At 42.3% G+C, this 27,456-nt stretch overlaps 1 protein-coding gene across 1 annotated transcript; it reads right to left on the reverse strand.

Moving 5' to 3' along the window:
• Positions 1-414: 414 nt before the first annotated feature.
• Positions 415-27,291, reverse strand: GAN (gigaxonin). Its single transcript, XM_079315856.1, has 11 exons — positions 27,003-27,291; positions 13,471-13,585; positions 12,296-12,646; positions 11,626-11,843; positions 10,652-10,773; positions 10,044-10,156; positions 8,832-8,981; positions 8,367-8,503; positions 7,757-7,885; positions 1,745-1,854; positions 415-943 (listed from the first exon to the last, which is right to left on the reverse strand). The coding sequence occupies exons 1-11, from the start codon at positions 27,167-27,169 to the stop codon at positions 762-764; spliced, it is 1,794 nt and encodes a 597-aa protein (XP_079171982.1). The 5' UTR covers positions 27,170-27,291; the 3' UTR covers positions 415-761.
• Positions 27,292-27,456: the final 165 nt, after the last annotated feature.

Genomic DNA, 27,456 nt, shown 5'->3' on the forward strand with positions numbered 1-27,456 from the left:
CATCTCCAGACCAGTTCATCGGGCTACTCGAATGACAGCGTAGAAAAAAACATTTTACTTCTTTGTGGTGTAGTGTATCCATTTTCTGGGGTGTAATCCATTTCAGATTAGTCCATTTTATATATATATTAAAAATATTTGTTGGAATGAAACCGTTGCAAATGAATGAAAAACCGTATGTACACACCTCCATCGTTTTTTAGGCACAGACCTTATCTTTTGAGAAAGGACTAGAAATAAAAGGTGCAATGACCAACACCTCCTGTGGCCTCATGCTCCAGCAGCAGCACACCAGGGAGGTTGGTTTTCGTGTAGCTTCTGTGTATTACAGCTATCCAGTTCCAGATAGCACAAGGATTCGTATCAGTTCCCCGCAGGGGAAACGCACCTGAAATCTGTTTTTTTTTTGCTTTTCAATAAGCTTTGCCAAAGGAAACTGATTCCCACCAGTTTCAGACACAAAAATCCTCCTTCAACAACACAGCTTAAACTCCAAATGGTTACGACTGAAGGTGTTTCCTCGATCTCCCCTTTTATTTTCCCCCTTCTCTTCTTTTTAATGTGTACTTAAGTTATTTGTTCCCGAAACAAGTACTGAGACTCAAGCTTTGTAAGCATTTAAAACAAAAACAGTTACCATACCAAAGCACAGCATACAGTGTAAGTTTTCAGCTGTAATTTCTCAGCTTTTCCTTTAAATAGAGCTAGATTATGGTGCACTGCGCAGAACTCTTCCGGTCTCCCGCCCTGGCGGCGCGGGGTCACGGGGAGGGAACGCGGATGCGGAACAGCCCCTGCTGCAGCTGCAGCCGGAAGAGTTTGCAGTTGGCGATGCGCAGCGCCGCGCAGCCCGTGCGCCGCAGGTCCGACGGGAACAGCGGCTTCGTGCGCTGCCAGGTGCCCGTGCTTCTCTTGAACTCCCTGACGTAGTCATAGTTTGTACCTGAACGGATGAGAAAAGAGGGGAAATGCTTATGTCCTAGGTTACAATGTAAAGGTGTGCCCTTATCTCTGAGGGATATATCCTCTGCTAATGGGCCATCTGCTAAACCGGGTGGGGCAGTGTTCTTTATCTTTCCCATGACCCACCCTTCCTCCAGGGAGATATCTCCTGTTAATGGGCCATTGAGTCCCACTGCATGACTGAAAAGATTACATGATCCCATTGTGAGATGCTCCACCCAGAGGGAGGAGCCAAACATTTCCTACCTGAGATTTGGAACACCAAAGCAGCCCTTACCCACTGGTTTCCAGAGGACAAGAGCTACCAGACCTTTCCACAGGATCACTACTTCAACAAGACCACTTCATCTGACTGCTACCACAACACTAACTAGCGGAGCGTCAGGTTGTATTCTGACTCTGTTAGTGGTTTTTCTTTTGTACTATTGCATGTATTTTATTTTTCTCTTTTTTTTTTTTTCCTATTAAATTGTATTTCTGACTTAGAGTCTCTCACTGGTTTTGCATTCAAGCCAGTACAGCTTAAAACTTGCTGCAGCTGACACCATGTTTAACTTCTAGTAAGGTAAATACATGAACAAGAGCATGCACAGCAACACAAACAGTGCCTGGATGGGGAGCTGAAATTATCGTCAAAAGGGAACTACCACATTTTTGACCTATTTACACCCACCAAATTTGGAATTTTGTTAGCTTGTATTTTGGAGAAAGCCCTGCTACACACTCATTCACGTGCACATGGCTACAAAAGCATAAAGAGCTTTTTAGGCCCGGTCCTGACCTGTATCGAGATCTCCAATCACGTATATGCTGGCTCCGATGGGCACAGCTCCATACACAAAAGAAGAGCTAGTTGGGATACATAGGTTCTGGTCATTAAGATAAATCCACCTGTAAAAATAACAATTAAAAAGATTTTTGGTGAGCACATAAAAAAAACCAAAAGAATCCAGTCTTTTTGCAGCTGTAATCTTTGATTCAAAATCAGAGTGTACATATTAATTTGTTATTAAAGAGAATATTGTATAGTTTGGGACAGCCCTGCTTTCTTCCAGCCAGGAAAAGCAGCTAGTACTGCTGAATCCTGAAGTTGCTTAATTTCAGAATTGCTCCATTCATCTGTGTAATCTACCTATAATAAATTCTTGCAGCCACCCAGTGTGACCTTTTGGAAGAGAACAGGCATGTTAGAGAGCCAACAACAGCTATGCCACTCAGTCTTCCCTACAGAGAAAATTTTAGGCAATTTTGTCTTTAAATTAGTCTTTAAATTGTCTTTAAAATAAACACATACAAGTATTAATGATCCATAGTAGGGGAAATAACAAATTGCTATAGCAGATCCTTGTTATTAAGCAGTGTGTCCCCCATATAATTCTTCTACTTTTTTAATACTTTAATAGTTCTTTATCAGGGAAAACAAATCCTTGCCTGCTATGAGGAATGCAGCCCTTGGCAATGCTTTTCTTCAAACAAGGGATAGAAGACTGGAAATCAAAGTGGTAGTGGAATTTGGAAATATCCTTTATCTTGGATTGCCACAGACCTTCCCAATCACATATCAAGCTCTTTTCAATCCCTTTCCAGCTCCTACAGTAATCTTAAATTCCCCTGTGTTCACTCTAAGCACAGGCTCATTTCAACACTACATCAGCCTGATCTTTCCACCAAGTGAAAAGCAGTTTTCCATGTTGAAGCCTCTGGAAAGCAGCTAAGGATTTTCTCCTTATCCATGTGGGATGCTGGTTATAAAGAGGTCCAAGAATTATCAGCATCCTCTCTGTAACAAATTCCTACAAAATGCTGCTGCACCTTTGCAGATGCTGTCACAGTTACCATGTACAGAGCCTGAGATGTACAAATCACGGCCATTTTAGGGGACTGCTCCTACACTTCTTATTAAATAATTTACAGGTAGCATGAAGGTCTGAGAAACCTTTGAAAATCATCCTATATATTTTCATGGCCACACCAAATTAATTTAAAGGAAAAAGTTAGAAAATGCCTTCCCAGATACTGGGAAAATCTTTGAAAATTCTGCATCATCTGAACTCCTGATTCAGAAGTAAACCACTCTTCTGGCACTGAACAAGATGCTGCTCCATATCAATTATCTTGGAGACAGAAATCAATTTTTAAAGGGCAAATGAAAGGATTAGCTGCCCATTATTTTGTCTCTGCTGTACACTGAAGGATTAACACTCTGTGCAAAGCAAGGAAAGGGTTTGTAGCTTTCACAGAAGAAGACAGATGAACTAAGGAGAGAAAAGGAGAAGTTCTGCTTCAGAAATTCTCACAGATCAAAACAACTTGCACCATATTTCATTAGCTTCCTTCCCTTACTGTAGGAGGAGGGCACAGTATTTTCACTGCCTTTTAGCAGCAAGTGACCTAGAATTCTGAAAACTGAGTAAGTGGCAGAGAAATGCAGAACAAAGACTGATTTTTTAATTTTTTTTTTTAAATTCTAACTATAAGACCAGGTTAAGAAAGGGAAAAACTCAAATCAGGAGTTCATCTGCACTAGATACTCCAGGTTCTGGAGTTTAAATAAAAAAAATCTTAAACCCACAGGGTGAAACCCAAGCATTTCCCTACTGTGCATCACCAAAAAACAATATTAAAGCATCTTTAGCTGCTTGTGAAAATTCATCCTCAGATTTTCTCAACGTATATACTTTAAAAAACAGGCATCACTTTTCAGGAACACTCACAGCAGCTTTAGCAGTTAAAACTAGGAAGGAACAAAGACAGGAAGGGCACGGGGTCACATTTCATCAGAATTTGACTAAGCTCCAGCTTAATGTGGGTTGTGCCTGCTGTTTGAACAGTATGGAAAAAACACCATGACCAAAAATTCACAATCTTCAGGAATCTGAAAACAGTCCTTGGAACAGAACTCTTGCGTACTTCCCTGGGATGGCTCCACTCAAACCGAGTCCAAGAGGAGCAGGGGGAAGGCAAGTCCTGCTGCAACCACGGGCAGAAGTGATGGCTCTGAAACTGGAACAGGCTTTCACCCAGTTTAAAAAAAGAAGCAAAGGAATCCTGATTTTTCTCAGTCTTAAAGTGAGACAAACAAAATGATCCATCCACACTGCTGTAATCAGTGAGTGGGATGGGGGTAACTGCTTTATTTCCAACAGGGAAATAAATAAAGATGTGATACAGAACCATCATATTCCAGACACGTCACCTCAAGATCACTCCAGCTGAGAAGCCTGGAAATGAATGAAAATCCATATTCCTGTCATCTGACATGCTATCAGTCAGTGAGTGTTCTCATACATTTGCATAAGCACTTGCTTTTAATGAAATTCCTGCACTGGAAGAATGTTGTTAATTACATATACTATGTTACAAGACTATTTAGTTCACTGGTTATATACTGCTGAAAGCTCTTATTTTCATCATGTTCCAGTAGCAAGAATAGCATTGTAAAGGATATTTTACCAAAGTGCTGCTTCTGAAAAATATCTATCACTTTTATCCCCTTTAATACCTGCAAATTTTTGTAATTCTTTTTTTGAATCATGAAAAGAGGGAAGAAATCCTACCCCACTTACAAACCACCAAGGAAAGCAGTGACCATACACCAACAGATAGTGCAAAGAATCCTAAAGTCAGTTTGGGTTTTATTAAATATTTCCAACCACCCATATTGAAAAGAAAAAACCTGAGTGTGTGCAGACATCATCCAATTCTCTACTCACCTACATGGTACAAAAGGTGTACTCTAAATTATGAATCCTGATATAAAGAAAGTCTGACCCATCAAGGTCTTGAGTATGTATTTAAGACTTCCTGCTTTTATGGAGTAGACCAACAGTGAATCACTGAGTGAAGGATACCTTCACATTTCCATCTTCCATTTTCACATTCATTAAATCTGTTTTTAGTTTGATCAATATTTAAAAAAAAACAGTATACAATGCACACAAAGCTCAATCTACAGCCTTTGAAAAAAAATCTACATCCTGCAAAAACCCTGCAGTCTGACATACAGATTTTTCTATCTTTGGGTTCACTTAAATCCACTCATGCACATGACTCTAAAGACAGGCTGACAAAACATTTATTAATTGAAAAATCTCAGTTACAGCAGCACTTCAAGTATGAGAATTATTTCCTACATTACCCTGTTCACATTTCATGTGGATGCTACTATTCTGTCTCACTTCATTTATTTTATAACTTGTTTATACAGCACAGCTTAACAGGAGTCTGAATGTTTATTTTTTTGCTAGTGTGAAGACCTCAGCATATCCCCAGTTTTTGAGAAGTCTGCGTCATGGTTAAGAATAACAATTTTAAAAGACTCTGCACTTGTGAGTTATTTTGGAGTAAGTTACTGTCAAAGTAAACAATATTAAACAAGCCCAGTCCTTTAATCCAATTCAAGCCAGAATTATGGCAGCTTACATGAATTAATATGTTTATATACCAATGTGAGTACATCCTCAGACATTCACACTGGAGTAAAACCTGTAACTCAGACACTCAGGCTCTGGGATGATGCTCGACCCTGTGCTCTGGCAATGAGGCCTGAGGCACACATGGAAATTTGTACAGATGACACAGGTGTGCACTGCTGCACGTACCCCTAACCAACCCCATCCCTGACTGAACTCACAGTCCAGACAGTATTCTCCATCCACTGAGAAAATGAACTGCACTTACTTAAAAACAGCTGGGAAAGCCCAGAGCTCATTACAAACTATGCAGTATTGGCATGTAGCTATTAAAAAAGTCACTGTGAATTTTGGTTTGAGAGTGCTAGAAGTGACCTGCTACACAGATCTCTGAGGGTACTGAAACTCGGGATAACTGACAGAGCATGGAGCTGAGGGCTGGAACATAACACAGAGACACTGCACCCTCTTCTGGCTACAGCACCCCTGGGCTGAGCTGGGGCTTCCAGACCCAGGGAGCACCATCCCCAGGCAGCAGCAGTCACCATCCCAGCCTTCCCTGGTCCCCAGTCTCCTCAGGAACACCCACAACCTGTGCCCTGCCTGCAGACTCATCCTGAGCTAAATTTCTAAACTCAGACTGGGTAGTGACAGAGCAGAAAGGCAAAGTCTGGTATCTCAGCTGCACTCCCCATGTGCCTCCTCCATCATCAGTTACCTCTGCTGCCTCCCCTGCCCCATGCCAGCACAGCCCTCAACCACACACCCAGCTATCCCTGGATTATTCAGTTATTCAGGATTCCACTGGAATCGTGCAAGGCCTTGGGGATATTACCAAGCAAAGCCCAAGATCCATCCCACTGTGGGATCCATTCCAGGTTGTGGCTGCTGCAGTCAGCAGGTGGCACCAGGAACTCACCTGCAGCACCCAGGCTGGGCCCTCCCAGCTCCCCAAACTCCCCTTCATGGAAACTCAACCTGCACCAACCAGTGAAACAGGTTTGCAGCCACTGCTGAGGAGTCATGAACTGTAACTTCTGAAGAACAGAATCAGGCTGGAAATATTTCAAGTACATCAGCTGAAAATAGCAAGTAGGAAAGAGGGGAGCCCTTCTTTCCACAGTTCTTTCCTTTTCAAAAACCTCTTGCAAAACATTGATAAAGTTCTACCATTTCCCCAGCCTCCAGAAGTGTTCCCTAGCAAACACTAAGGGAGCATCAGCAGCAATAGCACTCTGATCTGTCTGCTTCCTTTAACCAATTTAAAGGATGTTTTTCTTCAGCTTCATTTGATTATAGCTAGTTTAGACATCACTTTGAACAACAGAGGAGACCTCTTCATACAGAAATTAAAGTCTCTTTACAACCATATCTTGCAAGAAAATTATATAATGAATTTACATCTACTGTTCTATTTTTGTGTTCTTTTATACAGGTCACTGTCATAAATCAGTCTTGATCTTCTAATAAAGGCATGCTAACCTCCTTCACTTGTCAACAAGCCTTGAAACATCTGACCACAAAGCCTTTTTAAAATTTAATTTATGAAAGAAGAATAATCCAATTTACAGTTATATGCAAGAAAAAAGTCACTGGAGGAACCAAGCTTATGACTGGAGAGTAAGGTGACTAAACAAAATTCAAATTAAGGTAACTTTTTGAATGGTTACCATGTAGAGTAAGGTGGATTCCACTACCAAATGAAGCAATCAGAAGCAAGTAACAGAACAGGATAACAAAGTAATAACAAATTAAGTAATCAGAAGCAAATTCAAAACAAACAGAAGGAGATGAGCCATGCAGTGTGGTGAGGTGGCTGTGGGATGTATAACATCCATAGTGTCTTTCCTATGGCAAAAGCTACATTGGGTGCCATCAGTTATAAATGCTTGGAACGGAAATGCATGAAATTTCTTATCTCTAGTCTAGGAATTCCCTCAGCTGCAAATCTTTGGAGATAGGATTGAATCATGAAGAAATATCCCTGTACATACATACATTCCTCCACAGAACCATGCAATCATGTAGGTTGGAAAAGACCTGTAATGAGCACTCAACAGGGAGCTGTGGGCAGGGCTGGGGCAGCAGTACCCTGCACTTGGGGAAACTGCAGAGTGCATGGCAAGAACCACAAACTCCCTGAGTGACCAAGGCTTCTCCTGCCCAGGGGCACTCAAGACACACAGTGGCTCCAGGGAGTTAGGCCTGGCATGTTGGAGGGAAAAGTGGAGTGGATGGGCCTTCAGTAACAGCCATACTGGGTCACAAAAAGTGCAGTGAGCAACAGACCTCGTGTGCTTTGGAGTGCAGGAACAAGGGAGAGAACAGGTAGATGACTGGATGGCAAGTTATTTTCTATGTTTAGAGCTGCAGCCAGTTACCTTTTAAACTCATCATGGTAAAATTCTGATTTGCATGTCACCATCTCACTGGCTTGGCTGTCGTCACGACTCCTGACCCCACCAAATACATAAAGCTCAGAGGCAACTCCACAGGCCACTGCCCCAAATCTGAAAATCCAAATGAGGAAAAAATATTAATGCAATGCATTATGACCCTTTTGCATACCCTTCTGAACTTTCTTCATCTTTTACTCTTTTATTTATTTATACACACAGATGCCTTAAATATCCAACAAGATGAGTCATGGATATTAATTGTAAGCACCTAATTCAGGTCACAAAAGAAAAAAACCAGGAGAAATACTTCTCTCTAAAAATTCTGAAGTTCCAATTGAACTATAATTTCTAGTTTTCATTTTGCATCAGGGAACTATTGCTTGTAACATCAGGGCTATGTTTCTACAAAATTTGTATTTATTACTTGGATGCTTGTCTTTACTCAGCCACATGTTAACTGCAGGCCACCATGACTCAGAAACACCAGTTAAGATTCATAGATCATCTTCATAGACTCATCAGAAGAAAGACACTTTCCTCCCATCAGAGGGTTAAAAAAACAATCCAGCCCCCCCATCCCACTTTCCCTCACCTCCTCTCTTTGAGAGGACAAATTGCTGTCCACTGCTGAGTCCTGGGGTCGTAACACTCCACAGATTCAAAGAGTTTTCCATAGGAGCCTCCACCCATTGCATAGATTTTCTTCTTCATAGCTGCATAGCAGCCAATCTTATGGAAAAAAAGAAAAAGATATCTAAAATGACACAAATGCACAGTATTGAGAGCTCAAAGCTGTCTACACACTCACACAGAGGTACTTAGGTTGCCTGTACCATGTTACCTGTACCAAGGCAAGGCATAAAAATGCTCAGCCACAGTTTTGTTTTGGTTTATAAAGAGAGAAGAAACTGCTCACTCTCACTTCTTTTTGAGATATCTGCTACAGCTTCTACTTGAAGCAAAATATTAAAATACATATTTTTTATATATATACATACACATATCTGCATTGACTATTTAAGAAGAAGCAACACAATAATACAGGATGTATTTTTACCTTTCTAACCATGGTCAAGTCTGGCTGCTTGGTCCAGGTCCGGCTATAAATATCATAGCTCTCCATAGAGATCAGCTCTCTTTCACCATCCTCACCTCCCAGAATATAGAGAATCCCATCAATCTCCACCACACCAAAATTATGTCGTGCCTAAGGAACATCAATAAAGTCAACATTGAAAAATGTAACTGCCATTGTGAAAAAATGAATACAATCTTATTTTTCAGATTATCTGTCTCCAAAGTGCTATTGGTATTATGCCTGGCTTTTGTTTTGGGGTTTTTTTAATGGTGAAGTCCTAAACACCAACATAAGACTATTAATTTAATCAACTAAACAAAACAAAGGGTACCAAAAGAGGGAAAAAAAAAAAAAAAAAGCAGAGCAGCAGAAGCCGAAGAGACCACACAGAAATCTAAGAATAGAGTTAGCCATATTTTAGTTCTCATAGCGGTGGTCTTCAGAATGAAGATGCTGCTTTCAGGTCTCTATAGCAGCAAAGCCTGGACCCATTCTCTGTGCAAAGGCAGCTCCTCTATTTTTTATGTATGAACCCAGCTACCCTTCAGTCTAAGAGCAAACATATCAGGAAACTTAATGCATCATAACTAAAATTGTAGCCAAATCGACATGCCTTTGTCAACCAGATTGCAAAGAGGAAAATCCTGCAGTAAACAACTTCTTAATAAACTCCCTGTGCTGGTTTACCAGTGTAAAAACACAGGTGTATTAAGGATATATGTTTACAAATAACAAACTGTTACTTTTTGATGGAATGTAATTATGAAGAAGGAAGCATTAACTCAAACCAAACCTAAATATGTCTGTGCAAGCCAAGTTCTGTATGTTGGCCAGTCCTCTGTCCATCTTTTCTGCACAGTCCGATCCCTTTGTCCATCTCAGAGTCTCTTGTTTTAGAAGGCCAGTACACGCAGAACATTAAGTATACTATAGGACTGATTCATTATGAAACTCCTGAAATTTTGTAGTTCATCTTACAGTAAGCTCTTCACCAATTGTTTAGTTTTTCCAGATCCAGCAGTCAGCATCAGACCACAAGAACAACAGGATATAAACAGAAGTCAGTCTGGAGCATGATTTTGAATGTGTAAGATGCAAGCGACTGGAGATTCAGAATAAAATTTTGCAGAAGAAAAGGAACATTTTGCCAAAGTAAAAACTTAAATCCCAACAGTTAGATAGAGATCTTGCCTCATGCATTGGTGGTAAGGAACTCCATGAATTGGTGTCTGGATCATATTTCTCTCCAGAGCTTAGCGTTCCCTTGTTTTCATCCTGACCACCAAGCACAAATAAAAATCCTTCTGTAAAACAAAATGTAACATGATCTTAAGAACAGGACTCTCAAGAAGAGGACTCACACCTGCACACTGAGCAAAATACGACTGGTGACTTGTACTCTGGAATTCACCAAGAGATCCAGACCAGCCACAGGTCACACTCTGGACTGGAGAGGGGAAAGCACATAGTTACATCTGACTCAAGTCTAGCCCTGCAGATAGCCTTCAACATATTCAGTGATGCAGCAAATAGAATTTACTTAAAACATGAAATACTCCTGGAGAGACAGATGTAGCAGATTCCCACAAAATGTTGCAGGAATAGTGATTTTTAGACACTCACATGGCAGGGATTTTCACAGAATCAAGTACGGTTTTGGGCAGTCAAAGGGGAAGCATGAAATAACTCCAGTGCAGTCAGTATTGAAGAAAACATAATATTATAAACTGTATCTCAGGTTTTGAGGCACTGGTAAGTTTTCATAACATTGACTTTACAAAGACAAAGTTCCCCTTTACCTGCTGACAATACTCCATGATTGATCCTTGGGATACTCATAGGAGCAAGTTCAATCCAGAGCTGTCTATTGGGATCATAAAGAGGACACATACACCGCATCACTGAGGTTGGTTTCCGTGATCTGAACACAGGGTGGGGAGGGAACAAACAGAAACAGAAAGACAAAGACAGAGTTTTACGAGTTCACTGGTAACACCTCGTGTCCAAAGCTTGCTTGTTCTTGTGTTCCTGTATATTCACCACGTGGCATTTCCCTGGTAAGGAGAAGACCCCCAAACCAAACATGTAAATTGGGTTTGTACAGACTTGGAGACATAAAATGCTGATTCACTTCATTCCTACTGTATCTGCCTGTAACGTCTTTTATGAACTTTGAACAAGCTAAGAAGAACTGATAGAGAGCATTAGTAATGTCTGAGTAAAGTGATTCACAAACTGATATATAAAATGTTGTCTGAGTGATTTACTACGCTTCTATAAAGAGCTAATATCCAAATGCTAAGTGTATTTAAACAGGACAGAACCCTCCCTTCTGCTGCAGGGGGTACTCAAGAAAAGAAAGGGATTATTGTGCAGAACAAAAATTTTCATCCTATCTCAGATGCACCAATAATGACTTTTTTTAACCACATCTATTATAAACAGGAGTTTAGAACACATGTTCATTACTTCTAAGTTTTGTTATAGATGCTTTTCAGATAATCAGAAATGATTCTGGGTTTAAGTCTATTCAGTTTCAAAAAAACCAGCACTTACTGAACAAACAACCCTACTCTAAGTTTACTACATGTTGAATGTCAGAAAAACAATAACTATTTATTGCTGAATCACCCCCAGAGGTATTTTAGGTGTGTCTGACCAACCTAGAACAAACTCAAATGATAGACTAACAAGCAATAGGTGCGCTGTGTTTTCAGAGTCTGTGTTTTCAGAGTGCTGTGAGTGACCAGCTGCCATGCCACTGCACACTTACACTCTCTCCTCGCCCCCAACAGTCACGATGCACTCGGAGTAGCCCCGGGGCTTGAAGGAGGCCAGCATGGCCTCTCCCTGCTGCGGGGGCGTCAGGGGGATGTTGCTGCACTCCTTGACGATCTCGCGCACCAGCGGCTCGCTCATCATCTGCTCGCGCAGGTAGGCAGCGTCCAGACCCGACACCCACACTGCTGACATGACATCCTTCATGTGGACCTGGGGAGGCAGAGGGACACCAAATCACCCCCTGCACGGAGCCACCCGGACATGCAGGTGCTTCTGTGTTCAGCAAATACTTGAGAGTTTGTGATGCTGGCAAGTAATAAACTATACATCACAGTGTTAGTAAGAAAATGCATCGGGCCCTCAAAGTTTCTCTATAAAAGTGCTACTTGTTTTCCCACTATGTAAACAAGATTATATCATCAAATGTCAAAATGGTGCTTTTTATCTTAATGCCTATTAAATAATAAAGGCAGCAGATGATGTATCATCAACACAGCTTTCACCCTTTTACTGCAATGCCATGGTCTGTATTTCAGGCAAAATTCAATAAATTCTGTAAGATTAATCCTGAAAGAAACAGATCTATTTCAAGTTCCCACTGATTAGAACGAACACCCCCCATTTGCGCCATGTTCAAAGTTCAAACATTTGGATGTCCTGACCTTTCTGGATTCTGAATCATGAGAAATCCACCTAATCACCGCTTCAAAGACGTATCTTTCATTTCCAACATTGAGCTTTTCCATCGACAGCACTTCTTTCAGTTTTTGAGGAGTCAGTTCCAAGAATTCCTCTGTGCTGCTGACATCTCGAAAGTGAGTTTCCAGATACTCTGAGGCAAGGTAGTGAACATGATGCAAACAATAGTGCAGTGCAAAGTCCCGAATACCAATACAGTTCTCAGCAGCTATGCAACCTTCTAAAAACTCACAGCAGAGAGTTTTTAAGTCTGTAAGCAGCAGGAGATCAGCTGCCTGTACCACATCTTGGATAGTTTCTTCATTTAGCCTGATCTGCAAGAATTAATTTAGAAGTTATAGCTACTATCACCCATTTGTTCCATGACATGCCTGCATTCATTACACTCATTCTCAGGGGCTGAAAAATGGAGTATTAATGCCAGTGTAAAAATTAGGAGCAACTGATATGCTAATCATTTATTAATTAACACAGGGCTGGAAAGGCATTTGCTTGACAGAAGGTATGGAGCAGAAATTTTATAAGTTCCTGAAGTAACCAACCATAAAATTGCTCATCTCATCTGGGAACCTAAAATGAGTTTTGCTGCAATAAATAAATAAGTTTTTTAAACACACATGCAGGAATGAATTTCAAGCCAAATCTGCCTTTTCTTTTTCTGCTAAAAGCTAAAGTCATTCAGCAATCTCAGTCTGATTCCAAACAATACACCCCAACTTTAATTCCTGCCAAGGCTGCTGGCAGGCAGATCTGACAAGAGGCCAGAGAGGTGGGCACGAGGGGCAGGGAGGGAGGGTGCCTGGTGTTGTGTAATGCTCAGTGATGGGGTCTCCACCTCTGTGGCTACCAAAGCAGTCCTCTGCCACAGCTGATAAACACTGCATGTTTTAAAGCAGGTACTGAAGGTAGCCACCAATTTTAATACAAGCATTTGACATTGACTCTGAATTTTAATGTCCTCCCCTGCTGCACAAGAAGGGCAGAGACAACTCCTGCAAAGCCTACTGCCTCCACTTCATATGCCCAGTCCCATTCTGCAGAAGTTTTATCACAAAGCTTTAAACATGATAGCAGTGTTAAAACTCAAGTTATTTTGCCAAATAGTCCAAGTGAGGTTTAGGGGTTTTTAATACCATACCTGCCCACTGAAGATATAGTCTAGTATCTCTTTCATGATATCAACAGATATCCCTTCGAGTTCAATCTTGTACGTTGAGCCATCATCCTTTGGAGGATTGTAATTCAATTTTGTTCTAAGAAAAGAGAAAAGAAGAACAGGAAAGTTCGAAATCTGGGCATTGCTGGCTCTCATTTTCTGAAGAATATGAGATCACAGAATATGGATCTCTTGAGCCACAGCAGAGATGTTAAAATTTTCAATGTGATGGGAAAACTGTCCCTTGAATTAGCACGTAGGTAGGGCCTCTGATACTGCTTATCACATTTCCAAACCTAACAAATCTGTCAGCCTTGCAAACTACCCAGGCCATCAAAGAGGCAGAGTATTTTTTATCCCAGCTCATTCATCACAAGCATTCAAAAACTTCACTCAGGCCTTCCAACAGAACACCAGCTCTGCTGACAGATGAAACACAAGAATTTGCTTTGATAAAGATGGAAAAAAACCCAAAGCAAAACAAAACCAAAACTTTTTTTACCAAGGAAGAAATAATTAGAGTTAGCAGATGTGATCAGAATATTCACTGGCAGCACAAACATTTGGATTGCATTACTATTTTGTGTAGTTTATGATGTTATCAGCCTAATGCTGTGCCTGACTGTAACCAAGTCATGCACTCACAGTTGCAGGGAACAGCCCATGTGCTGCTCAGCAGAGCTTTAAATATTCATTTACATCAGTGCACACTTCACTTACAAGCCATTTCTTTAAACATACCAGGAGCACTGTGATGTGCCTGTGAATAGAATGGTGGGGGCTAGGGGAAAAGGTGAAGAAGTAATAATAGCACAGCAGACACTCTGCTTTCCACTAGCTGTCCATGCAAACACTTCTTCCAGGAGAGACAACTTGAAATGTTCAAAAGGGAGCAGCATTCACCAGTCTGGTGCAAACAGCCACAAGAGCTAATAAAAGATAATTTTAAACTTACTCTTCCACATTTTGGTCAATGAAGAATACATTATATAAAGACAAGAAAGTTTGTTTCACTACCTCTGTGTATATATAGTGACCTACATCTATACCACAGCACACCGAAATAAAAGCTTTTAAAACTTTTTAACATTAATTTGAATATAACCTGAGATAGAATCAGTTTCTTTATGTGAAAAGCTGTGGCTTTGCTAAGATGGAAGTGTCCAACCTCCTGCTATCCACACTCATGCTAAGCAAATACATAAATAGGTCTTAGCTAAGGGCAGATTCTGCCTTGCTTACTCATATTGGAATAAATTAAAGTTTCTCACAAAATAACCTGTAACTCACACCAAATAAAACCTTAGTCTGTAAGGAGCTATTTTTAAGTGTGAATAAGGGCAGTAATTTTAGCCCTTTAGTTCATCATCATACTTGTGGTCCTGTCTTGACATTCCTTTTCTACTCTGCAGAGCACCCAGAGACAGAGATGCTCAGGTGCCCATGTACCACTGCACCAGGGCTGGAGCTGCTTCACCCTGTCTGCACAGCACGAGTTACAACACAAACAACAACAACCTGGTGTGGGTTAGGAAATTGTTTATTTCCTAACACTTGGAAGGAGATTAGGAAAACTATGTGACTCCCATTAAAGTGCATGCTGCAATAGCAGGCACTGATTTACAGCTTGTCAGCTGAAAACTCCTGTCCCAAATGTACATTTCCAGCAGAACATACAATGTGTACCTCAACCTGAGCCATCCTTGCCCATGGGCAGTGTGCATTTTCCATGTCCACAAGCTCCAAACAAGCCACAGAGCATAAATACACAGGGCAAGCTGCTTCTTCACTTCTAACAGAGCAAAGGCTCCTTTACACACATTTTTAAATCTATCCAAACTACCTCCATTTACACTTGAGTTCTGGGATTTTTTGTTTGTAACAAAAGGCACTCCTTGATTCCTAGGATGAAACTGTGTTTTCTTTTAATTTAACATAAAATTAAGTCACAGTGTCTGGTTTCCTTCAGCAGAAAGGACAGTCGGGGGGGTGATCCCTGGATCTCACCTGAGTCAGGTACCTGTAAGCAGCTCTTATGATCAAATACACAGCAGTATCTACACAGAACCTGGGGTGTCCAACACCTTGTGGGGCTTAAAACAGGTCCAAGGCATATAATAAGCATGTTGATGCCAGCACTAATGGGGAGATTAGGGGAAGGACTAGTGCAATTTATCACTAACTTTCATCTTAGCATCACCTGCACACACCCAAGCTAAATCACCTTACTGCATGGACTTTACACTGACGCCTCCTGGTAACAAGGAAGTGTTGTTCAGAGTTTCTGGGTCTTATCAGGGTAGATGTTCTAATTACTGTGTACTTTTTCTGGCATCAACAGTTTGTAAGCTGAAAAGAAATTACCTAGCCCATAATGCAAGGCAAAACCACGAAGCCAAAGCAGAAAAATAACCTTGAGAACAAATCAAATTACTTCAAAATTACAGACATTTGTATCTAGGCAAACATTCACCTTATGCAAATACTTCCCAGTTCAGATTAAGTTTTGTTTCTATCACTGTGGGAAGCAATAGTGATCCATCTATCACATTATTTTAATTTGTTGGCTAATAAAATACAAGGTTATTTATTTCAGTACAAGTACTTCTGAGCTATGCCAAGAGAGCCATTCCCAAAGGCAGCTGGAGATACTCCTTGTCACTCACATCAAAACTGCAGGACAGCTACTGGCTGTTGGGAAGAGAGGAGGAAAAATACGATGCAAGGACATATTATAACCTGGTTTGGGGCTGGAAAAGTTTAAGAAAAAAAAAAGAAGATCAAGAGTCCAAATGGAAAGAAAGCTGAAGGAGGAGAGAAAAGTAGGAGGTGTGCAAGCAGAGGGCAAGGAGCCACATGTCCTCTTGCATCACCCAGCACCAGCTGTGACCATCATCCACACCTATCCAGCAAACTGAGGCCTGGGCATCCCTGTCATAACACACAGAGACAGAATGAGAAAGTTTCCAAACATGTTTGTTCCCAGTTCAGAAAGACAATGGGCAGCACACGGAGAAATACTTAACCCTTGCCCTCTATCAAACTTCATTTTAGAAAATAAGTTACCAGCTATGCTTAAGCAGAAGCTTTCCAATCTGTCAGCATCCCACAAGGAGGATGCCTCCCTTCTGCCATGCTCCTCCTCAGGGTGATTTATTCAGCCTCTGATTTGTGTGGCTGAGAGCTGGAAGTAGCAACCAGCAACCCAATGTGCCAGCTGCAGCACAGCTGCTTCTAACACAGGTATGTGACAGCTTCCTACCAAGGACAGCATTTTAATTACTTTAAAAGCACTCCAAGCTGTCAAACCACAGCAGAAAAGGCTGCCTCAGTCTTCCTTATTTCAGATGGAAGACCAGAACATCAAGATCTAGAAGGAAATAATCCTCCCAGCCAACCAAAACCCCCATGACTTGGGAGCAGAGCACAGCCAAAACAGACCTGGAGGAAATGAAACAAGACAATGTCTTCCTCCTGTTTTCTCAAGTAATTTAATTTTGAGCAACTTGACTCCACACACGTTTTAAAACTATAATTCCCATTTATTAATTAAGATCATGATTGTAAGTTGCAATTGCTTACAGTAACAGAAAACTGTTCTATAAATGCTCAACATCCACCCCAACATCTTGTGCCTCGTCAGGAAAACTGCTGGCACACACAACACCTTGAGCCAGTGGCACAAGAACAAATGGGTTGATGTTGTGTTTTGATGTTGTCTGTGTGACAAATTTAGAATCTGCTGTTCCACATCACTTAAGGAATACAATCCTAATGAGTCATCTGAAATGCCCTACATGAGGCAGAATGAGGATGAAAATTCCAGTACCTCTTCTGTATACATAAGCAATAGAAGCAAGGTGAATCCTCAAAATTAAAAGATGGGCTCAAGAACTGATGTTGACACTGCTAGGAACAATTTACATCCAATGACATAAACAGATTCAAATAATAAAAAAAAACAAACCCACAAGCAAAAAGCAAACCAACAGGTAAATTAAGACTGCCCACCACTCTTGTTAAAATTCAGATGGATCTTCCAAATTACTGTTATTTTAAAAGAGCAAAGCAAAACATAACCAATACTTCTGACCTTATAGTCCATCCCTGTGAAAGCACTGTTGTGGGATAGTTAAGACTTATTAGAAGCAGATTGGGAAAAAAAAATCTATGTGTCTGAAAACTTGGTTTTCTTACATTTTACAGTTGAAATTTTACAGGAGGGGCATAATCCCTTTTAGAAACTCAACTAGACAAAAAACCAAACAAAATGAAAATTTAGATTAAGAACTTGGCCACCAACAACACCACTTGCTTTCCTGAGTCAGACATAATTTTGTGGGAATATTTTTATCTTTGAAACCTCTGCCTTATCTATAAACTATTAAGAGAAGACAAATGATGTGTTTTTACAATGGTCACACAAGTTATACAAAGAACAAGAGCACAACTCTTGGAAAACTTTAATCCTTAGAGTACTGGTATACTGGAACCTAAACAAGTAAAGAAAACACCTGTCTGCACAGACTGTGCCTATGAGAATGCTCCAGACCACAATCACCACAAGCAGGTTGTTGATATTTACAGTGAACAGCCATCAAAAAATCTGGGGAACAAGAGACAGACAGTCTGCAACACAAAACTTTTACCTGCTCTCACGTCACTGTGGTGCAAACACAGTTCTCTGACCTACTTACACTGCAGGGTGTCAGGAACCAGACTGCAGGAGACACCAGGGAGACACTTGTCTTTTGGAAAGGAGCTGTCTTCCCAAATGAATGATTTTGCTCCAGATTAGCCATTAAGGGCTGGTCTACACATGCTCTGCCAGTATTGCCACATGGCAAACTTTAATACCCAAGAAGTAAAGCTGTCCTTTGAAACTAAAGGGCAATAAAATTGGGGTTTGATGATTTATCCTTTACCTGCATCAGTGTTTTGGCCTTTTCCAGAGAGCATCAGCATTTTAAAATGAAGTTGGACCTCCAACAAATGGTTCCAGCAAAGACATGCACCAAAACCCAAAACATGCTCAAGGATGACTCAGTCCCAAAAATGACAAGTGAGTACTTGGAGATTTTGCATCACTAAGGAGAAAACAAAAAAATCTGCTTGTGATGCAAACATAAGGTCCATTTAGTCTCCTGGTCTGGGCTCCCTTATGGAGGTTTGAGTGTTTCAAGTACAAGCTTTCCAAGGTAAATCTAATTAAGTCCTACTTAGAACTGACCATTTTAATGGTGAAGATTTTCATTTGTCTGCCTTTGTCCCTGCAACGTTTTCTCCCATAAAGGCTGGCCTTTCTACGTGCAAAAAAACCCTTAATAATCACATTATTAAACAGGTCAGACATAAAAACATGATGCAGCAGTTCACTCCACCCACTGCCATCCTCCAAAAAGATATTTTACAACCAAATCAGAAGGTTTCCTTTGAGGTCGCACCCTGGCCTTTAGCAGCACACATAAAAGCCAGTGCTCACCACACCCTGCAAAGGGTGCCAGCTCTCAGAGGATTTTGGCTATGCCTCTCCTATGTCTCTTCTATGTCTCTCTCCTTAAGATTATCTGTAACTCCAACTTCAGATCTCAAGGCAAAGGAGTCCATGTCATAGCTCAGCACAAAATCTTGTAGAAGATGCTTTAACAAAAACTATGACATCTAACTTAATTTTTTCAACTATTGAAAAGTTTAAGTCAGGCAAAAATGTTGCTTCCCCCCTTTCCATAACAAAGGGAATAGGGCAATTCCTTCAACAGCAGCACAGGGAACATGTACAGGGCTCATGGGCTTTGCTCAATGAAGAGCTTGTTTACCATGAAAATCTGAAATTACCCTGATTGCACTGAGCTCATCCAGAGCTAGATTGTAATCTAAATTGGAAATCTACCCTCAACCAGAGTGTCTTGCCTAAACATGTGAGTTAGCCCTAAGTAGACAGAACACACACTTAAAAAACTGTGCCCAAGGATGGACCCTGGGAGTTCTCAGCAGCACCAAGGACCTGATGTTTCATTTCACTTTGGGTTTCTTCAGCCAGCTAAAACAAGCAAGCAGCTGCACCAGCTGAGCTTGCAGACAGGTCAAACACAAGCAAGGCAGATGAGCTGCTGGGCACCTGTGGTTTGTGCACCCTGTGAGTGGCAGGAAGCACAGCTCAGGCTCAGCTGTGATGTGGTGGGGCAGACCTGGCTCAGCAGCCACTGCTCATCTCTGCTGGACCTTCCTGTGACAGAAACACCTGCCCTGGGTTTAGAAAGGTGGTTTGGATTTGGTTTTTTTCTGGTCCACTTGACACTCCAGTCCACTCACTGAACTGATGATTCCCAGCAGTGTCACACTTTTTCAGGTAGCAGTTTGGAACCAGGACTTCCTCAGAAAAACAAGGAAAGATATTTTTTAAATAGAGTTTTAAGCCAAGAAATGGAGAGTGTCATACTTGAAATATGTCTTCTTTCAAATGAACTCTACTTTTAAACTTGGTAAAAATGCTTTTTTAGAAGAAGCAAGTACAGTGCCATACCCATGCTGATAAATTTGCTGTTAAATATATTCAAGAAACACACTGCTGTGTAGCATGTGTCTAATAACCCAAATATTCCTGCAACTTACTAGTATTATTATTTAACAAATACCAACAGATCTGCTGGGAAAGCTTGGATTAACCAGGTTTTTATACCTCACTTATCCTTACAGCACACGGGAGGAATAAACAACAGAGTCAGAGAAAGATTTTCATAATTGATAGTAAGTATGAAGTCAAATGGACAAAATTTTAACTGCATGAATAGTGTTGTGGAACAGCTGGAATATGTTTGGAATCCAGCAGAGGGAAACACTGGAATCCTGGATATGCCAGAGCTGGAAAACAAGAATTTCACAGAAAGCAATGCCACAGCCAAGAGGAAAAAGGAACCAGGAACATGAATTTCATCAGCACAGGAGTCTCCAATGCAGAGACTCCCCATGTCCATAAATAAAGAGCTGCACCAGGCAGCCCACATTGCCCAGAGGATGTAAACCAACATACCTGAGGACATAAACCAGCCACTAACCACATGGTATTAAGGACATACTTCCTTGATAGGGGCAAGAACTTCCAGAGCTGTGCATAAGCAGTGATTTATTTTGGTTTTTTGGACATATTAAGCCATGGCAAAGATAAAATATGAGAGGCAAAGACAGGAGATGAGACTCTCCTGTGTATGGGTAGCACTACATTGGCACTCAGTACCAGCACAGAGAGAAACTTCTGTGCAATATTCAGAATAAGAGTCTGAACAGAGTGAGGAAACAAATCCTTTCAAACCATTCATTACCATTCATATTTGTCTGTCCACACCAGGAAAAAGTTCCTTTAGTAACTGCAGACGAGACCAACACAAACAAAAGAGGTTCAAAGAATTTAAAAAAACACCACCAAAAAAACCAAAACACAAGTCAAGCATTTCAGACTCATCAGCTCCAGACACATCAGCAACTTCAGAGCAGCCCTGTTCCAGCCACAAAATACATTCTAAATCAAAAAGAAAAAAATGAAAAAAAACAAGGTTCTTTTAATAATAAGAGTTTTGCCAAACAAGGCAATTAACACAAGTGTAAAGGCAACCTACAGAGTATAAATTACCCAGACATCCCAGGCAGCCCCATCCTGCCACACCTTCCATCCCAGCTCACCTCTTACGTCAGGCACGCCGAGGAGCTGTGTGTCCCCAGGTACAAAGAAAGGACAAGAAAATTCATCTCTAGTTCTCCTGGGTAAACAAGATGCTCTGATTCCCAGTTCTCCCTTTGCCTGGCGTGTAGCAGCAACCCAACTGTATTTTTTTTACTATTTTGGGCTGGGTAAGAACCTTATGGCTTCTTCCCTTCAGGCGATCTCTAGGGGCTTGTTGGAGCAGGAATATAATTAACAACTCCCCATTCAAGCCTGGTATAGTGACTTCTAAATCCCTTTTCAAGCCATAAACTTTTAACATACCTTTATCATTGTTGCCCCTCAACTGCTTATCCAAACATAATATGCATGTAGGCACTTCTGAGTTGTGCCAGGCAGAGAGTTTCTGGCCAAGGCAACTGTTTTGATTTAGTGCCTCTCAAAGTCACAGACTTACAACTCAGCTACCACTAAAACATGATAGGTAGCATTTCAATCAATTTTCTTTAAAAATCAAAATCAAAACAAAACTATGCCCAATTTAAAAAACAAAGTCTGGAAGCAAATTCTGGCCTGATCTGTTCCTGACTTCCTACTGCCAGGGCAACCTCCAAAGTTCCCAGGAGACTGCCAGAAACAAACTTCTCAAAAAAAACCTTGAAGACAACAATGGATTTAGAGCTCTCCTTGACAGTGCAGTTACCACAACATTCCCTGCACACCCAGTGAAGAGGGAACAAGCCCTGGCACAAGTACAGCATGATTTGTCTAAAGCACAACCTGGGAGAACGAGGTCCTGACAACCAAATAGCTCCCAGCTCCAGCTGCCATTTGTGTTCCTGACTTCAATATTAAATTGAAGAGAAGTTTTAAAATACTACAAAAGATCTGTATAAATGTCAGTAAAAACCAGACGGGTACCAGGAAATAAGCAGCAGAAGCTCCTGGCATGTGTTGGCTCCTATTTGACCTTGCTCTACAATATTCTTTGTCCAACAGGTGTAACAAGAAGTGCCCAGTCGCACCTCCAGGGTGCAGAGGGACATCCCATCCCACCTCCCACACCAGCACTCACTGATGCTCCCAGGCTCACTCACACAGGGATGGAGTCTCAGCAGGCTCCCCTGTGACAACTGCAAATGCTCCAAGTGCCAGCACACAGAGAAAGGGGCAGGAGATCAGTGATGGGGGCATGACCCCACATCTCCATGGAAATCTATTTCAGCATTGGCCGTGGCTGTGCAGGCCTTACAAGGTCTGCAGTGTTCTAGGGATGTCAGAAGGTTGAACAGGACAAGTGAGAAGATGCAAATGCTGTCAGGTTATTTCTCACCAAAATCCATTTACAATCAGTACAGCTATTTATAAGTACATAAAAATAATGTGAACTTAACCTTACATTTACATTCTTGTTTAGTTATATTATGCTCACCTGAAAAAAAAAAGATTTAAATATGATTACTGGTCCATTACTGAGTTTGAAAAGCCTTGGGGAACAGTATAGAACACATACAGCCATCTGCAATCTGCTCACGCAGATGCATGAAAATCAAAGACAAAACTTGCTGAGGTAACAAAAATGTCTTAATTCAATTTGTAATGCAGCAGCACAATCCCTGTGCAACAACATTGCATTTGTCTAAGAATATGGGCTTAAATATCCTCTTTGTTCAGGTAGTTCCCACATGTTCCCTGTGATCCAGGCAAGCAGACAGTAAGTGAGCAAAATATAAAGAGTTGCAAGTTTGAGCTGGCCAGGAACGACTCATGCCAGACAGTGACAGATCTGTTCAGATGGGAACATCTGCTGCTACTGCTGAGGATACCAGGAATGCTTGGACCAAGTCTATCCTATAAAAGGCTGGCAGATCTATGCCACAACTCAGGCCAAGCTTACCAGTGGTTTGTTCAGGGAAAAGCCCTCTTACAGCACTGTAATTTACACCAGGCTCTCAAACTAAATAAATTAAACCAAGGCAATGCATCTACTCTAAGGCAATTGCCAGGACAAAGAGTGCTACCAAAAAACTGCAGGTTTCTGGTTGATTTACTACAGAAGAGAAAACCAAGAGCTAACCTGGCTCGGGTGTAACTGCTCTGAGATGCACAGCAGCATCACCTTGAGCCAAACCACGCTTTGTCCTGTGGCAGTTTCTTCCTGAGGAACCCTCCTTTTCTCAGGCTCAGGAACATACCACAAGATGTTAGAGATATGCAGGGAGACTTCTGTGCTTTGTAAATGGCAGCATTTGCTCCAGGGGCACACAGAGGGGACTGATAAACATATAAGGGAATTCTGTAGGAATTCACACAATCACCCCAGACCTCACTGCCCTGAGAGAGCCACAAACTGCTTGGCATTAAGCAGTTGAGAGTCAAACTACCACAAAAATTAAAATTCTTACTGGTCCCACCAACTGAAAATTTGAAAACGAAACAGGTCTTTTTTTTATTTTTCTGTACTTGCAGAAGCTGCCTCATGGATCAGACAGGCAGGTGGGACCACAACACCAATAACATTCCCAATGTGTTTCTGTGCCCCTTCATATTTTTTTCCTCTCCCCATTGAAGCTGCTATCTTTGAGCTGCATGGATAATCCAGTTGCCAAATAACTAGTGGGAAAACACATCACTATAATTTACAAGTGTCCTACTCACAACCAGTCAGCCAAACAGCTTCCATGCAAAACTAAAAAACAGGTAACACTCCTCTCTCTGTGGCTGCACAAATCCTTCAGCACGCACACTCTGCTCACACCCAACCACCCCCTCACAAAGTTCATGCCTACTTATTTTCCTACTCACACCCTAAACTAGGCATTCATGCAAACCCTACAGTTTCTGAACTCGCCCACCAACTTGCCCACAGCCACAGCACATAATGACACAGCCAGACAGTGAAAACACATCAACTCATCCTTCCACTGCTTCACTTCAAAGTTTCATGTAAACGCTTATTTTTATTCCAAGTTTTACTTCTGAAATTACTTAATGGATTTTTTTTTTTTTGAGCTTTATATTGGACTTTTTCAAATGAGAGCAATCTGAATCAATTGGCATTTGGAGACTGTAACAGCTCGTGGTACCAGAGCTTTGGAACCAGCTACTCTTAAAATACAGGGTAGGAAATTCTTGTGTCTCCTGCAGTAACTGTTTATATAGATGTCTAAATGGATTTTCTTTGGAAAACCAACACTCAAAATAAACAGGACTTGCACAGACTAGGTACAAGGTGGAGATCAATTTCATCTCCAAAAAGAGCCACTGAAACATTACCCTTGGCTGGAAACACAATGCTCCAACATTGGCAGCCTACCTGACCAATTCTACCCAATATGAAGACCTGCTGGACTAAGAGAGATCCTGGAGTGATAAAAAGAAAAGAGACAGGCAGCAAGTAAAAATTAGGCTCTGCAAAGACAGAAATGTGTTTCCTAATGTGCTATACAAGAACTAGGTACACGTATTTTCTTTACATATGTTCTTTACATCTTGAAAGCCTGAGGAGAAGACATGAGTAACCTTAAAAAAAAACAACAACCAACCCCATACTTAATAATATTTATATATTAATGCATGTAACCTACTTTCACACATAGTTAATGAGTTCCTTCATGAGATTTGAACCTGAACAATTCTGAGTTTAAAAAACCCACAACTCTAATGACTACAAGTTTTGTTCCTAATGTAGCTGTGTCTGGAACTCTTATTCCTCACACACAATTAACCCATGTTCCCCCAGTACATTTTCCAGAGATTGATAGAATGCAAAACTTAAAGACAAAATTCTGTGAAATGGCACTTCTCCATAGGATAATCTACAGTATCTTTCAGTTAAGCATTTCTTTTTCACAGTAAAAATTTTGATATTTTCTGTAAACTCATTCTGCTGTAACAGTAGAACAGCAGTTTCTCCAAGGACATGACCTCTTACCACCTAGAGCAACTCTTCTGAAACTTAACATCAGGCATATGGTCACATAAAATATGATGGCAAATGACCTAAAAAGCATTCAGGCATTTTGAAGGGTGTGAATCAATTGCTCATTTCTATTTCACATCTTTAGTTTCTTTCACCACAGTCTTCCAAACCTGCTTCTCAAGACAAGCAGTGATGAAAAATTATTTGTAGTACATAGGCTCCACTACATCCTTTTTGCAAATACTTGATGATCTTTCTTCTTTGTGCATTTTATTTCATATCTCAGCTCTACTAGTTTAATCAGTGCAGAACTCCTTACTTAAGTCTGTGCATGATCACTGCTATTTATAAGTTATTTACCAGACTTATATTCTACTTATTTTTAGTTTATTTCTGTATTCAAGAATGTTGAAGATGTACTACAACGGTCACCCAAAATACTATATTGCCTAAAAGCAGATGATATGACATTGCAGAAGGTTGCATTTTTTTGGACTGTAGCATAAAGAATCCCCATCCTCACCTAGCAAAAAAATGCAAATTTTATGACAACTTCACAGGAAGCAGGAGCTGGAAGAAATATTCAAACAGTACAAAAAGTCTGCTACAGTTTATGACAATCCTGTGTTTACATGGTATTGAAGTTCTGCTCCTACTTTACACATGAAGACAAAACAAATGCCTTTCTAACCTGCAAATGAGTGGACTTAAAAACCCTTTGAAATTAACCACTTGTACGTTTTGTTTATGCACTCTGGCATGCAGATATGTACCATAACATCTTGGGGAGGGTATATTCTTTTCACCTGATGTCACTGGACTTGTCAGCACTGAGTGTGATGGGTTCAAACTGGTGTCAGCAGGACTCTCCATGACCTGGGTTTCCCTGCACACACAGCCCAGGAGCAGCTGTTTGCCAGCACCTTGGAAACCATGACTGTGCTAATGCAGCTCGTCCTCCCCAGCACTCGCTGTCAAGTGGCACAGCTCTGACTGCACATGCTGCTGACAGCCCTGCCAGGAGCTGCCAGCGATCCTGGCACCGCCAGGCTTGGTTCCTCTGGCAATTTCCGAGTGATGTTCTTAGATGCTGTGGGGGCACAAGCGATGGGGAGACAAACCGGTATTTTTATTTTTTAATTTAGAAGCCGATGTACTTCAGAACCCATGACCACCAGCTGGAGCCCTGTCTTGTTAAAAGACATTAAGGAGGGAAAAAAAGATGCTGAAGCGCTGACTCGGTGCGGCCGAGGGACACACACAGCCCAGACCCTCACAGTGTCGCTGGGATGCCGCCCCTCGGCCGGACACCTCCCTCATTATCCTCCCAGTTCATCCTTTAGGGGATACTTGTTCACACCAGGCGCCTGGCAGCAACTGAGTTGTTGCGGGGATTTTTTCCGTGGTGGGTGACACAGCCTCTCAGAGCCGGGAAAATCAGCGGTGTGTGCCGAGAACACGACGGGTCCTGAGGAGGGGCAGCGGCAGAGGCAGGGAACGAGGGAAGGAAGGAGGGAAAGAAGGAGAGAAGGAAGGAGGGAAGGAAGGAGGGAAGGAAGGAGGGAAGGAAGGAGGGAAGGAAGGAGGTGGCCCAGCAGCTGGTCCCACAGAACCACAGAATAGCTGGTGTTTGAAGGGACCTCTGGAGATCACCCAGCCCAGCTCCTCTGCCAGGGCAGGGTCACCTGGAGCAGGGGACACACCACAGCGTCCAGCTGGGGTTTGAATGTCTCTGGAGGAGCCTCCACACCCTCCGTGAGCGCTCGGGCCAGCTCCGGGCCGAGGCGCACCCGGGGTCCGCAGTGTCCCCCTCCGGCCTCCCCCGGCTCCTCCGTCCCCTCACGCCGCGGATCCCGCTCCTTACATAACCCCGGCCCCGCTCCCGGAGCGCGGCCCCTCCGAGCGGCCGCCCGGGGGCTGCGGGCCCGGCCGTACCTGATGTAGGGGCTGGCGGCCGCCAGGATGTTCTTCTGCACCGGGATCTCCTCGCCCTCCAGCACCAGGTGCGCGTCGCAGAAGCGCGTCTCCTCCCGGAACGAGCTGAGCGCTCGCAGCAGCCGCGCCGGGTGCTGCGGGTCCGACACGGCGCTCGGGCCCGACATGGTGCTGCTGCCGCCGCCGAGCCGGGCCGGGCCGGGCCGGCTCAGTCCCTGCCCTCACACCATGGCTGAGCGCCCGCCCGCCGCTGACATCATCTCCCGGCATCATCTCCCCGCGCCGCCCCGCGGGGGCGGCCCGGCCCGGCCCGGCCCGGCCGCCTCGGGCACCGCGGGCGGGGCGGTGCGGCCCGCGGGAATCTCGGCTTTGTCTCCTCACGGCTTTGGAATGTCACTGGGGGAGGTCCAGAGAAGGGAACGGAGATGGGGAAGGGGTTGGAGCACCAGGAGGG

This window comes from Erithacus rubecula, assembly GCF_903797595.1.
Source record: "Erithacus rubecula genome assembly, chromosome: 12".
Taxonomy (NCBI): domain Eukaryota; kingdom Metazoa; phylum Chordata; class Aves; order Passeriformes; family Muscicapidae; genus Erithacus; species Erithacus rubecula.

Bases quoted from the DNA above. Each gene is read 5' to 3' on its own strand.
- GAN (XM_079315856.1), bottom strand. From the start codon at position 27,169: ATGTCGGGCCCGAGCGCCGTGTCGGACCCGCAGCACCCGGCGCGGCTG. The intron at 12,647-13,470 runs GTATGGTATTAA...TAATTCTTGCAG, and splicing joins ACTATATCTTCAGTGGGCAG to ATCAGGCTAAATGAAGAAAC. The intron at 11,844-12,295 runs GTCAGGACATCC...CTGCCTCCCCAG, and splicing joins ATGATTCAGAATCCAGAAAG to GTCCACATGAAGGATGTCAT.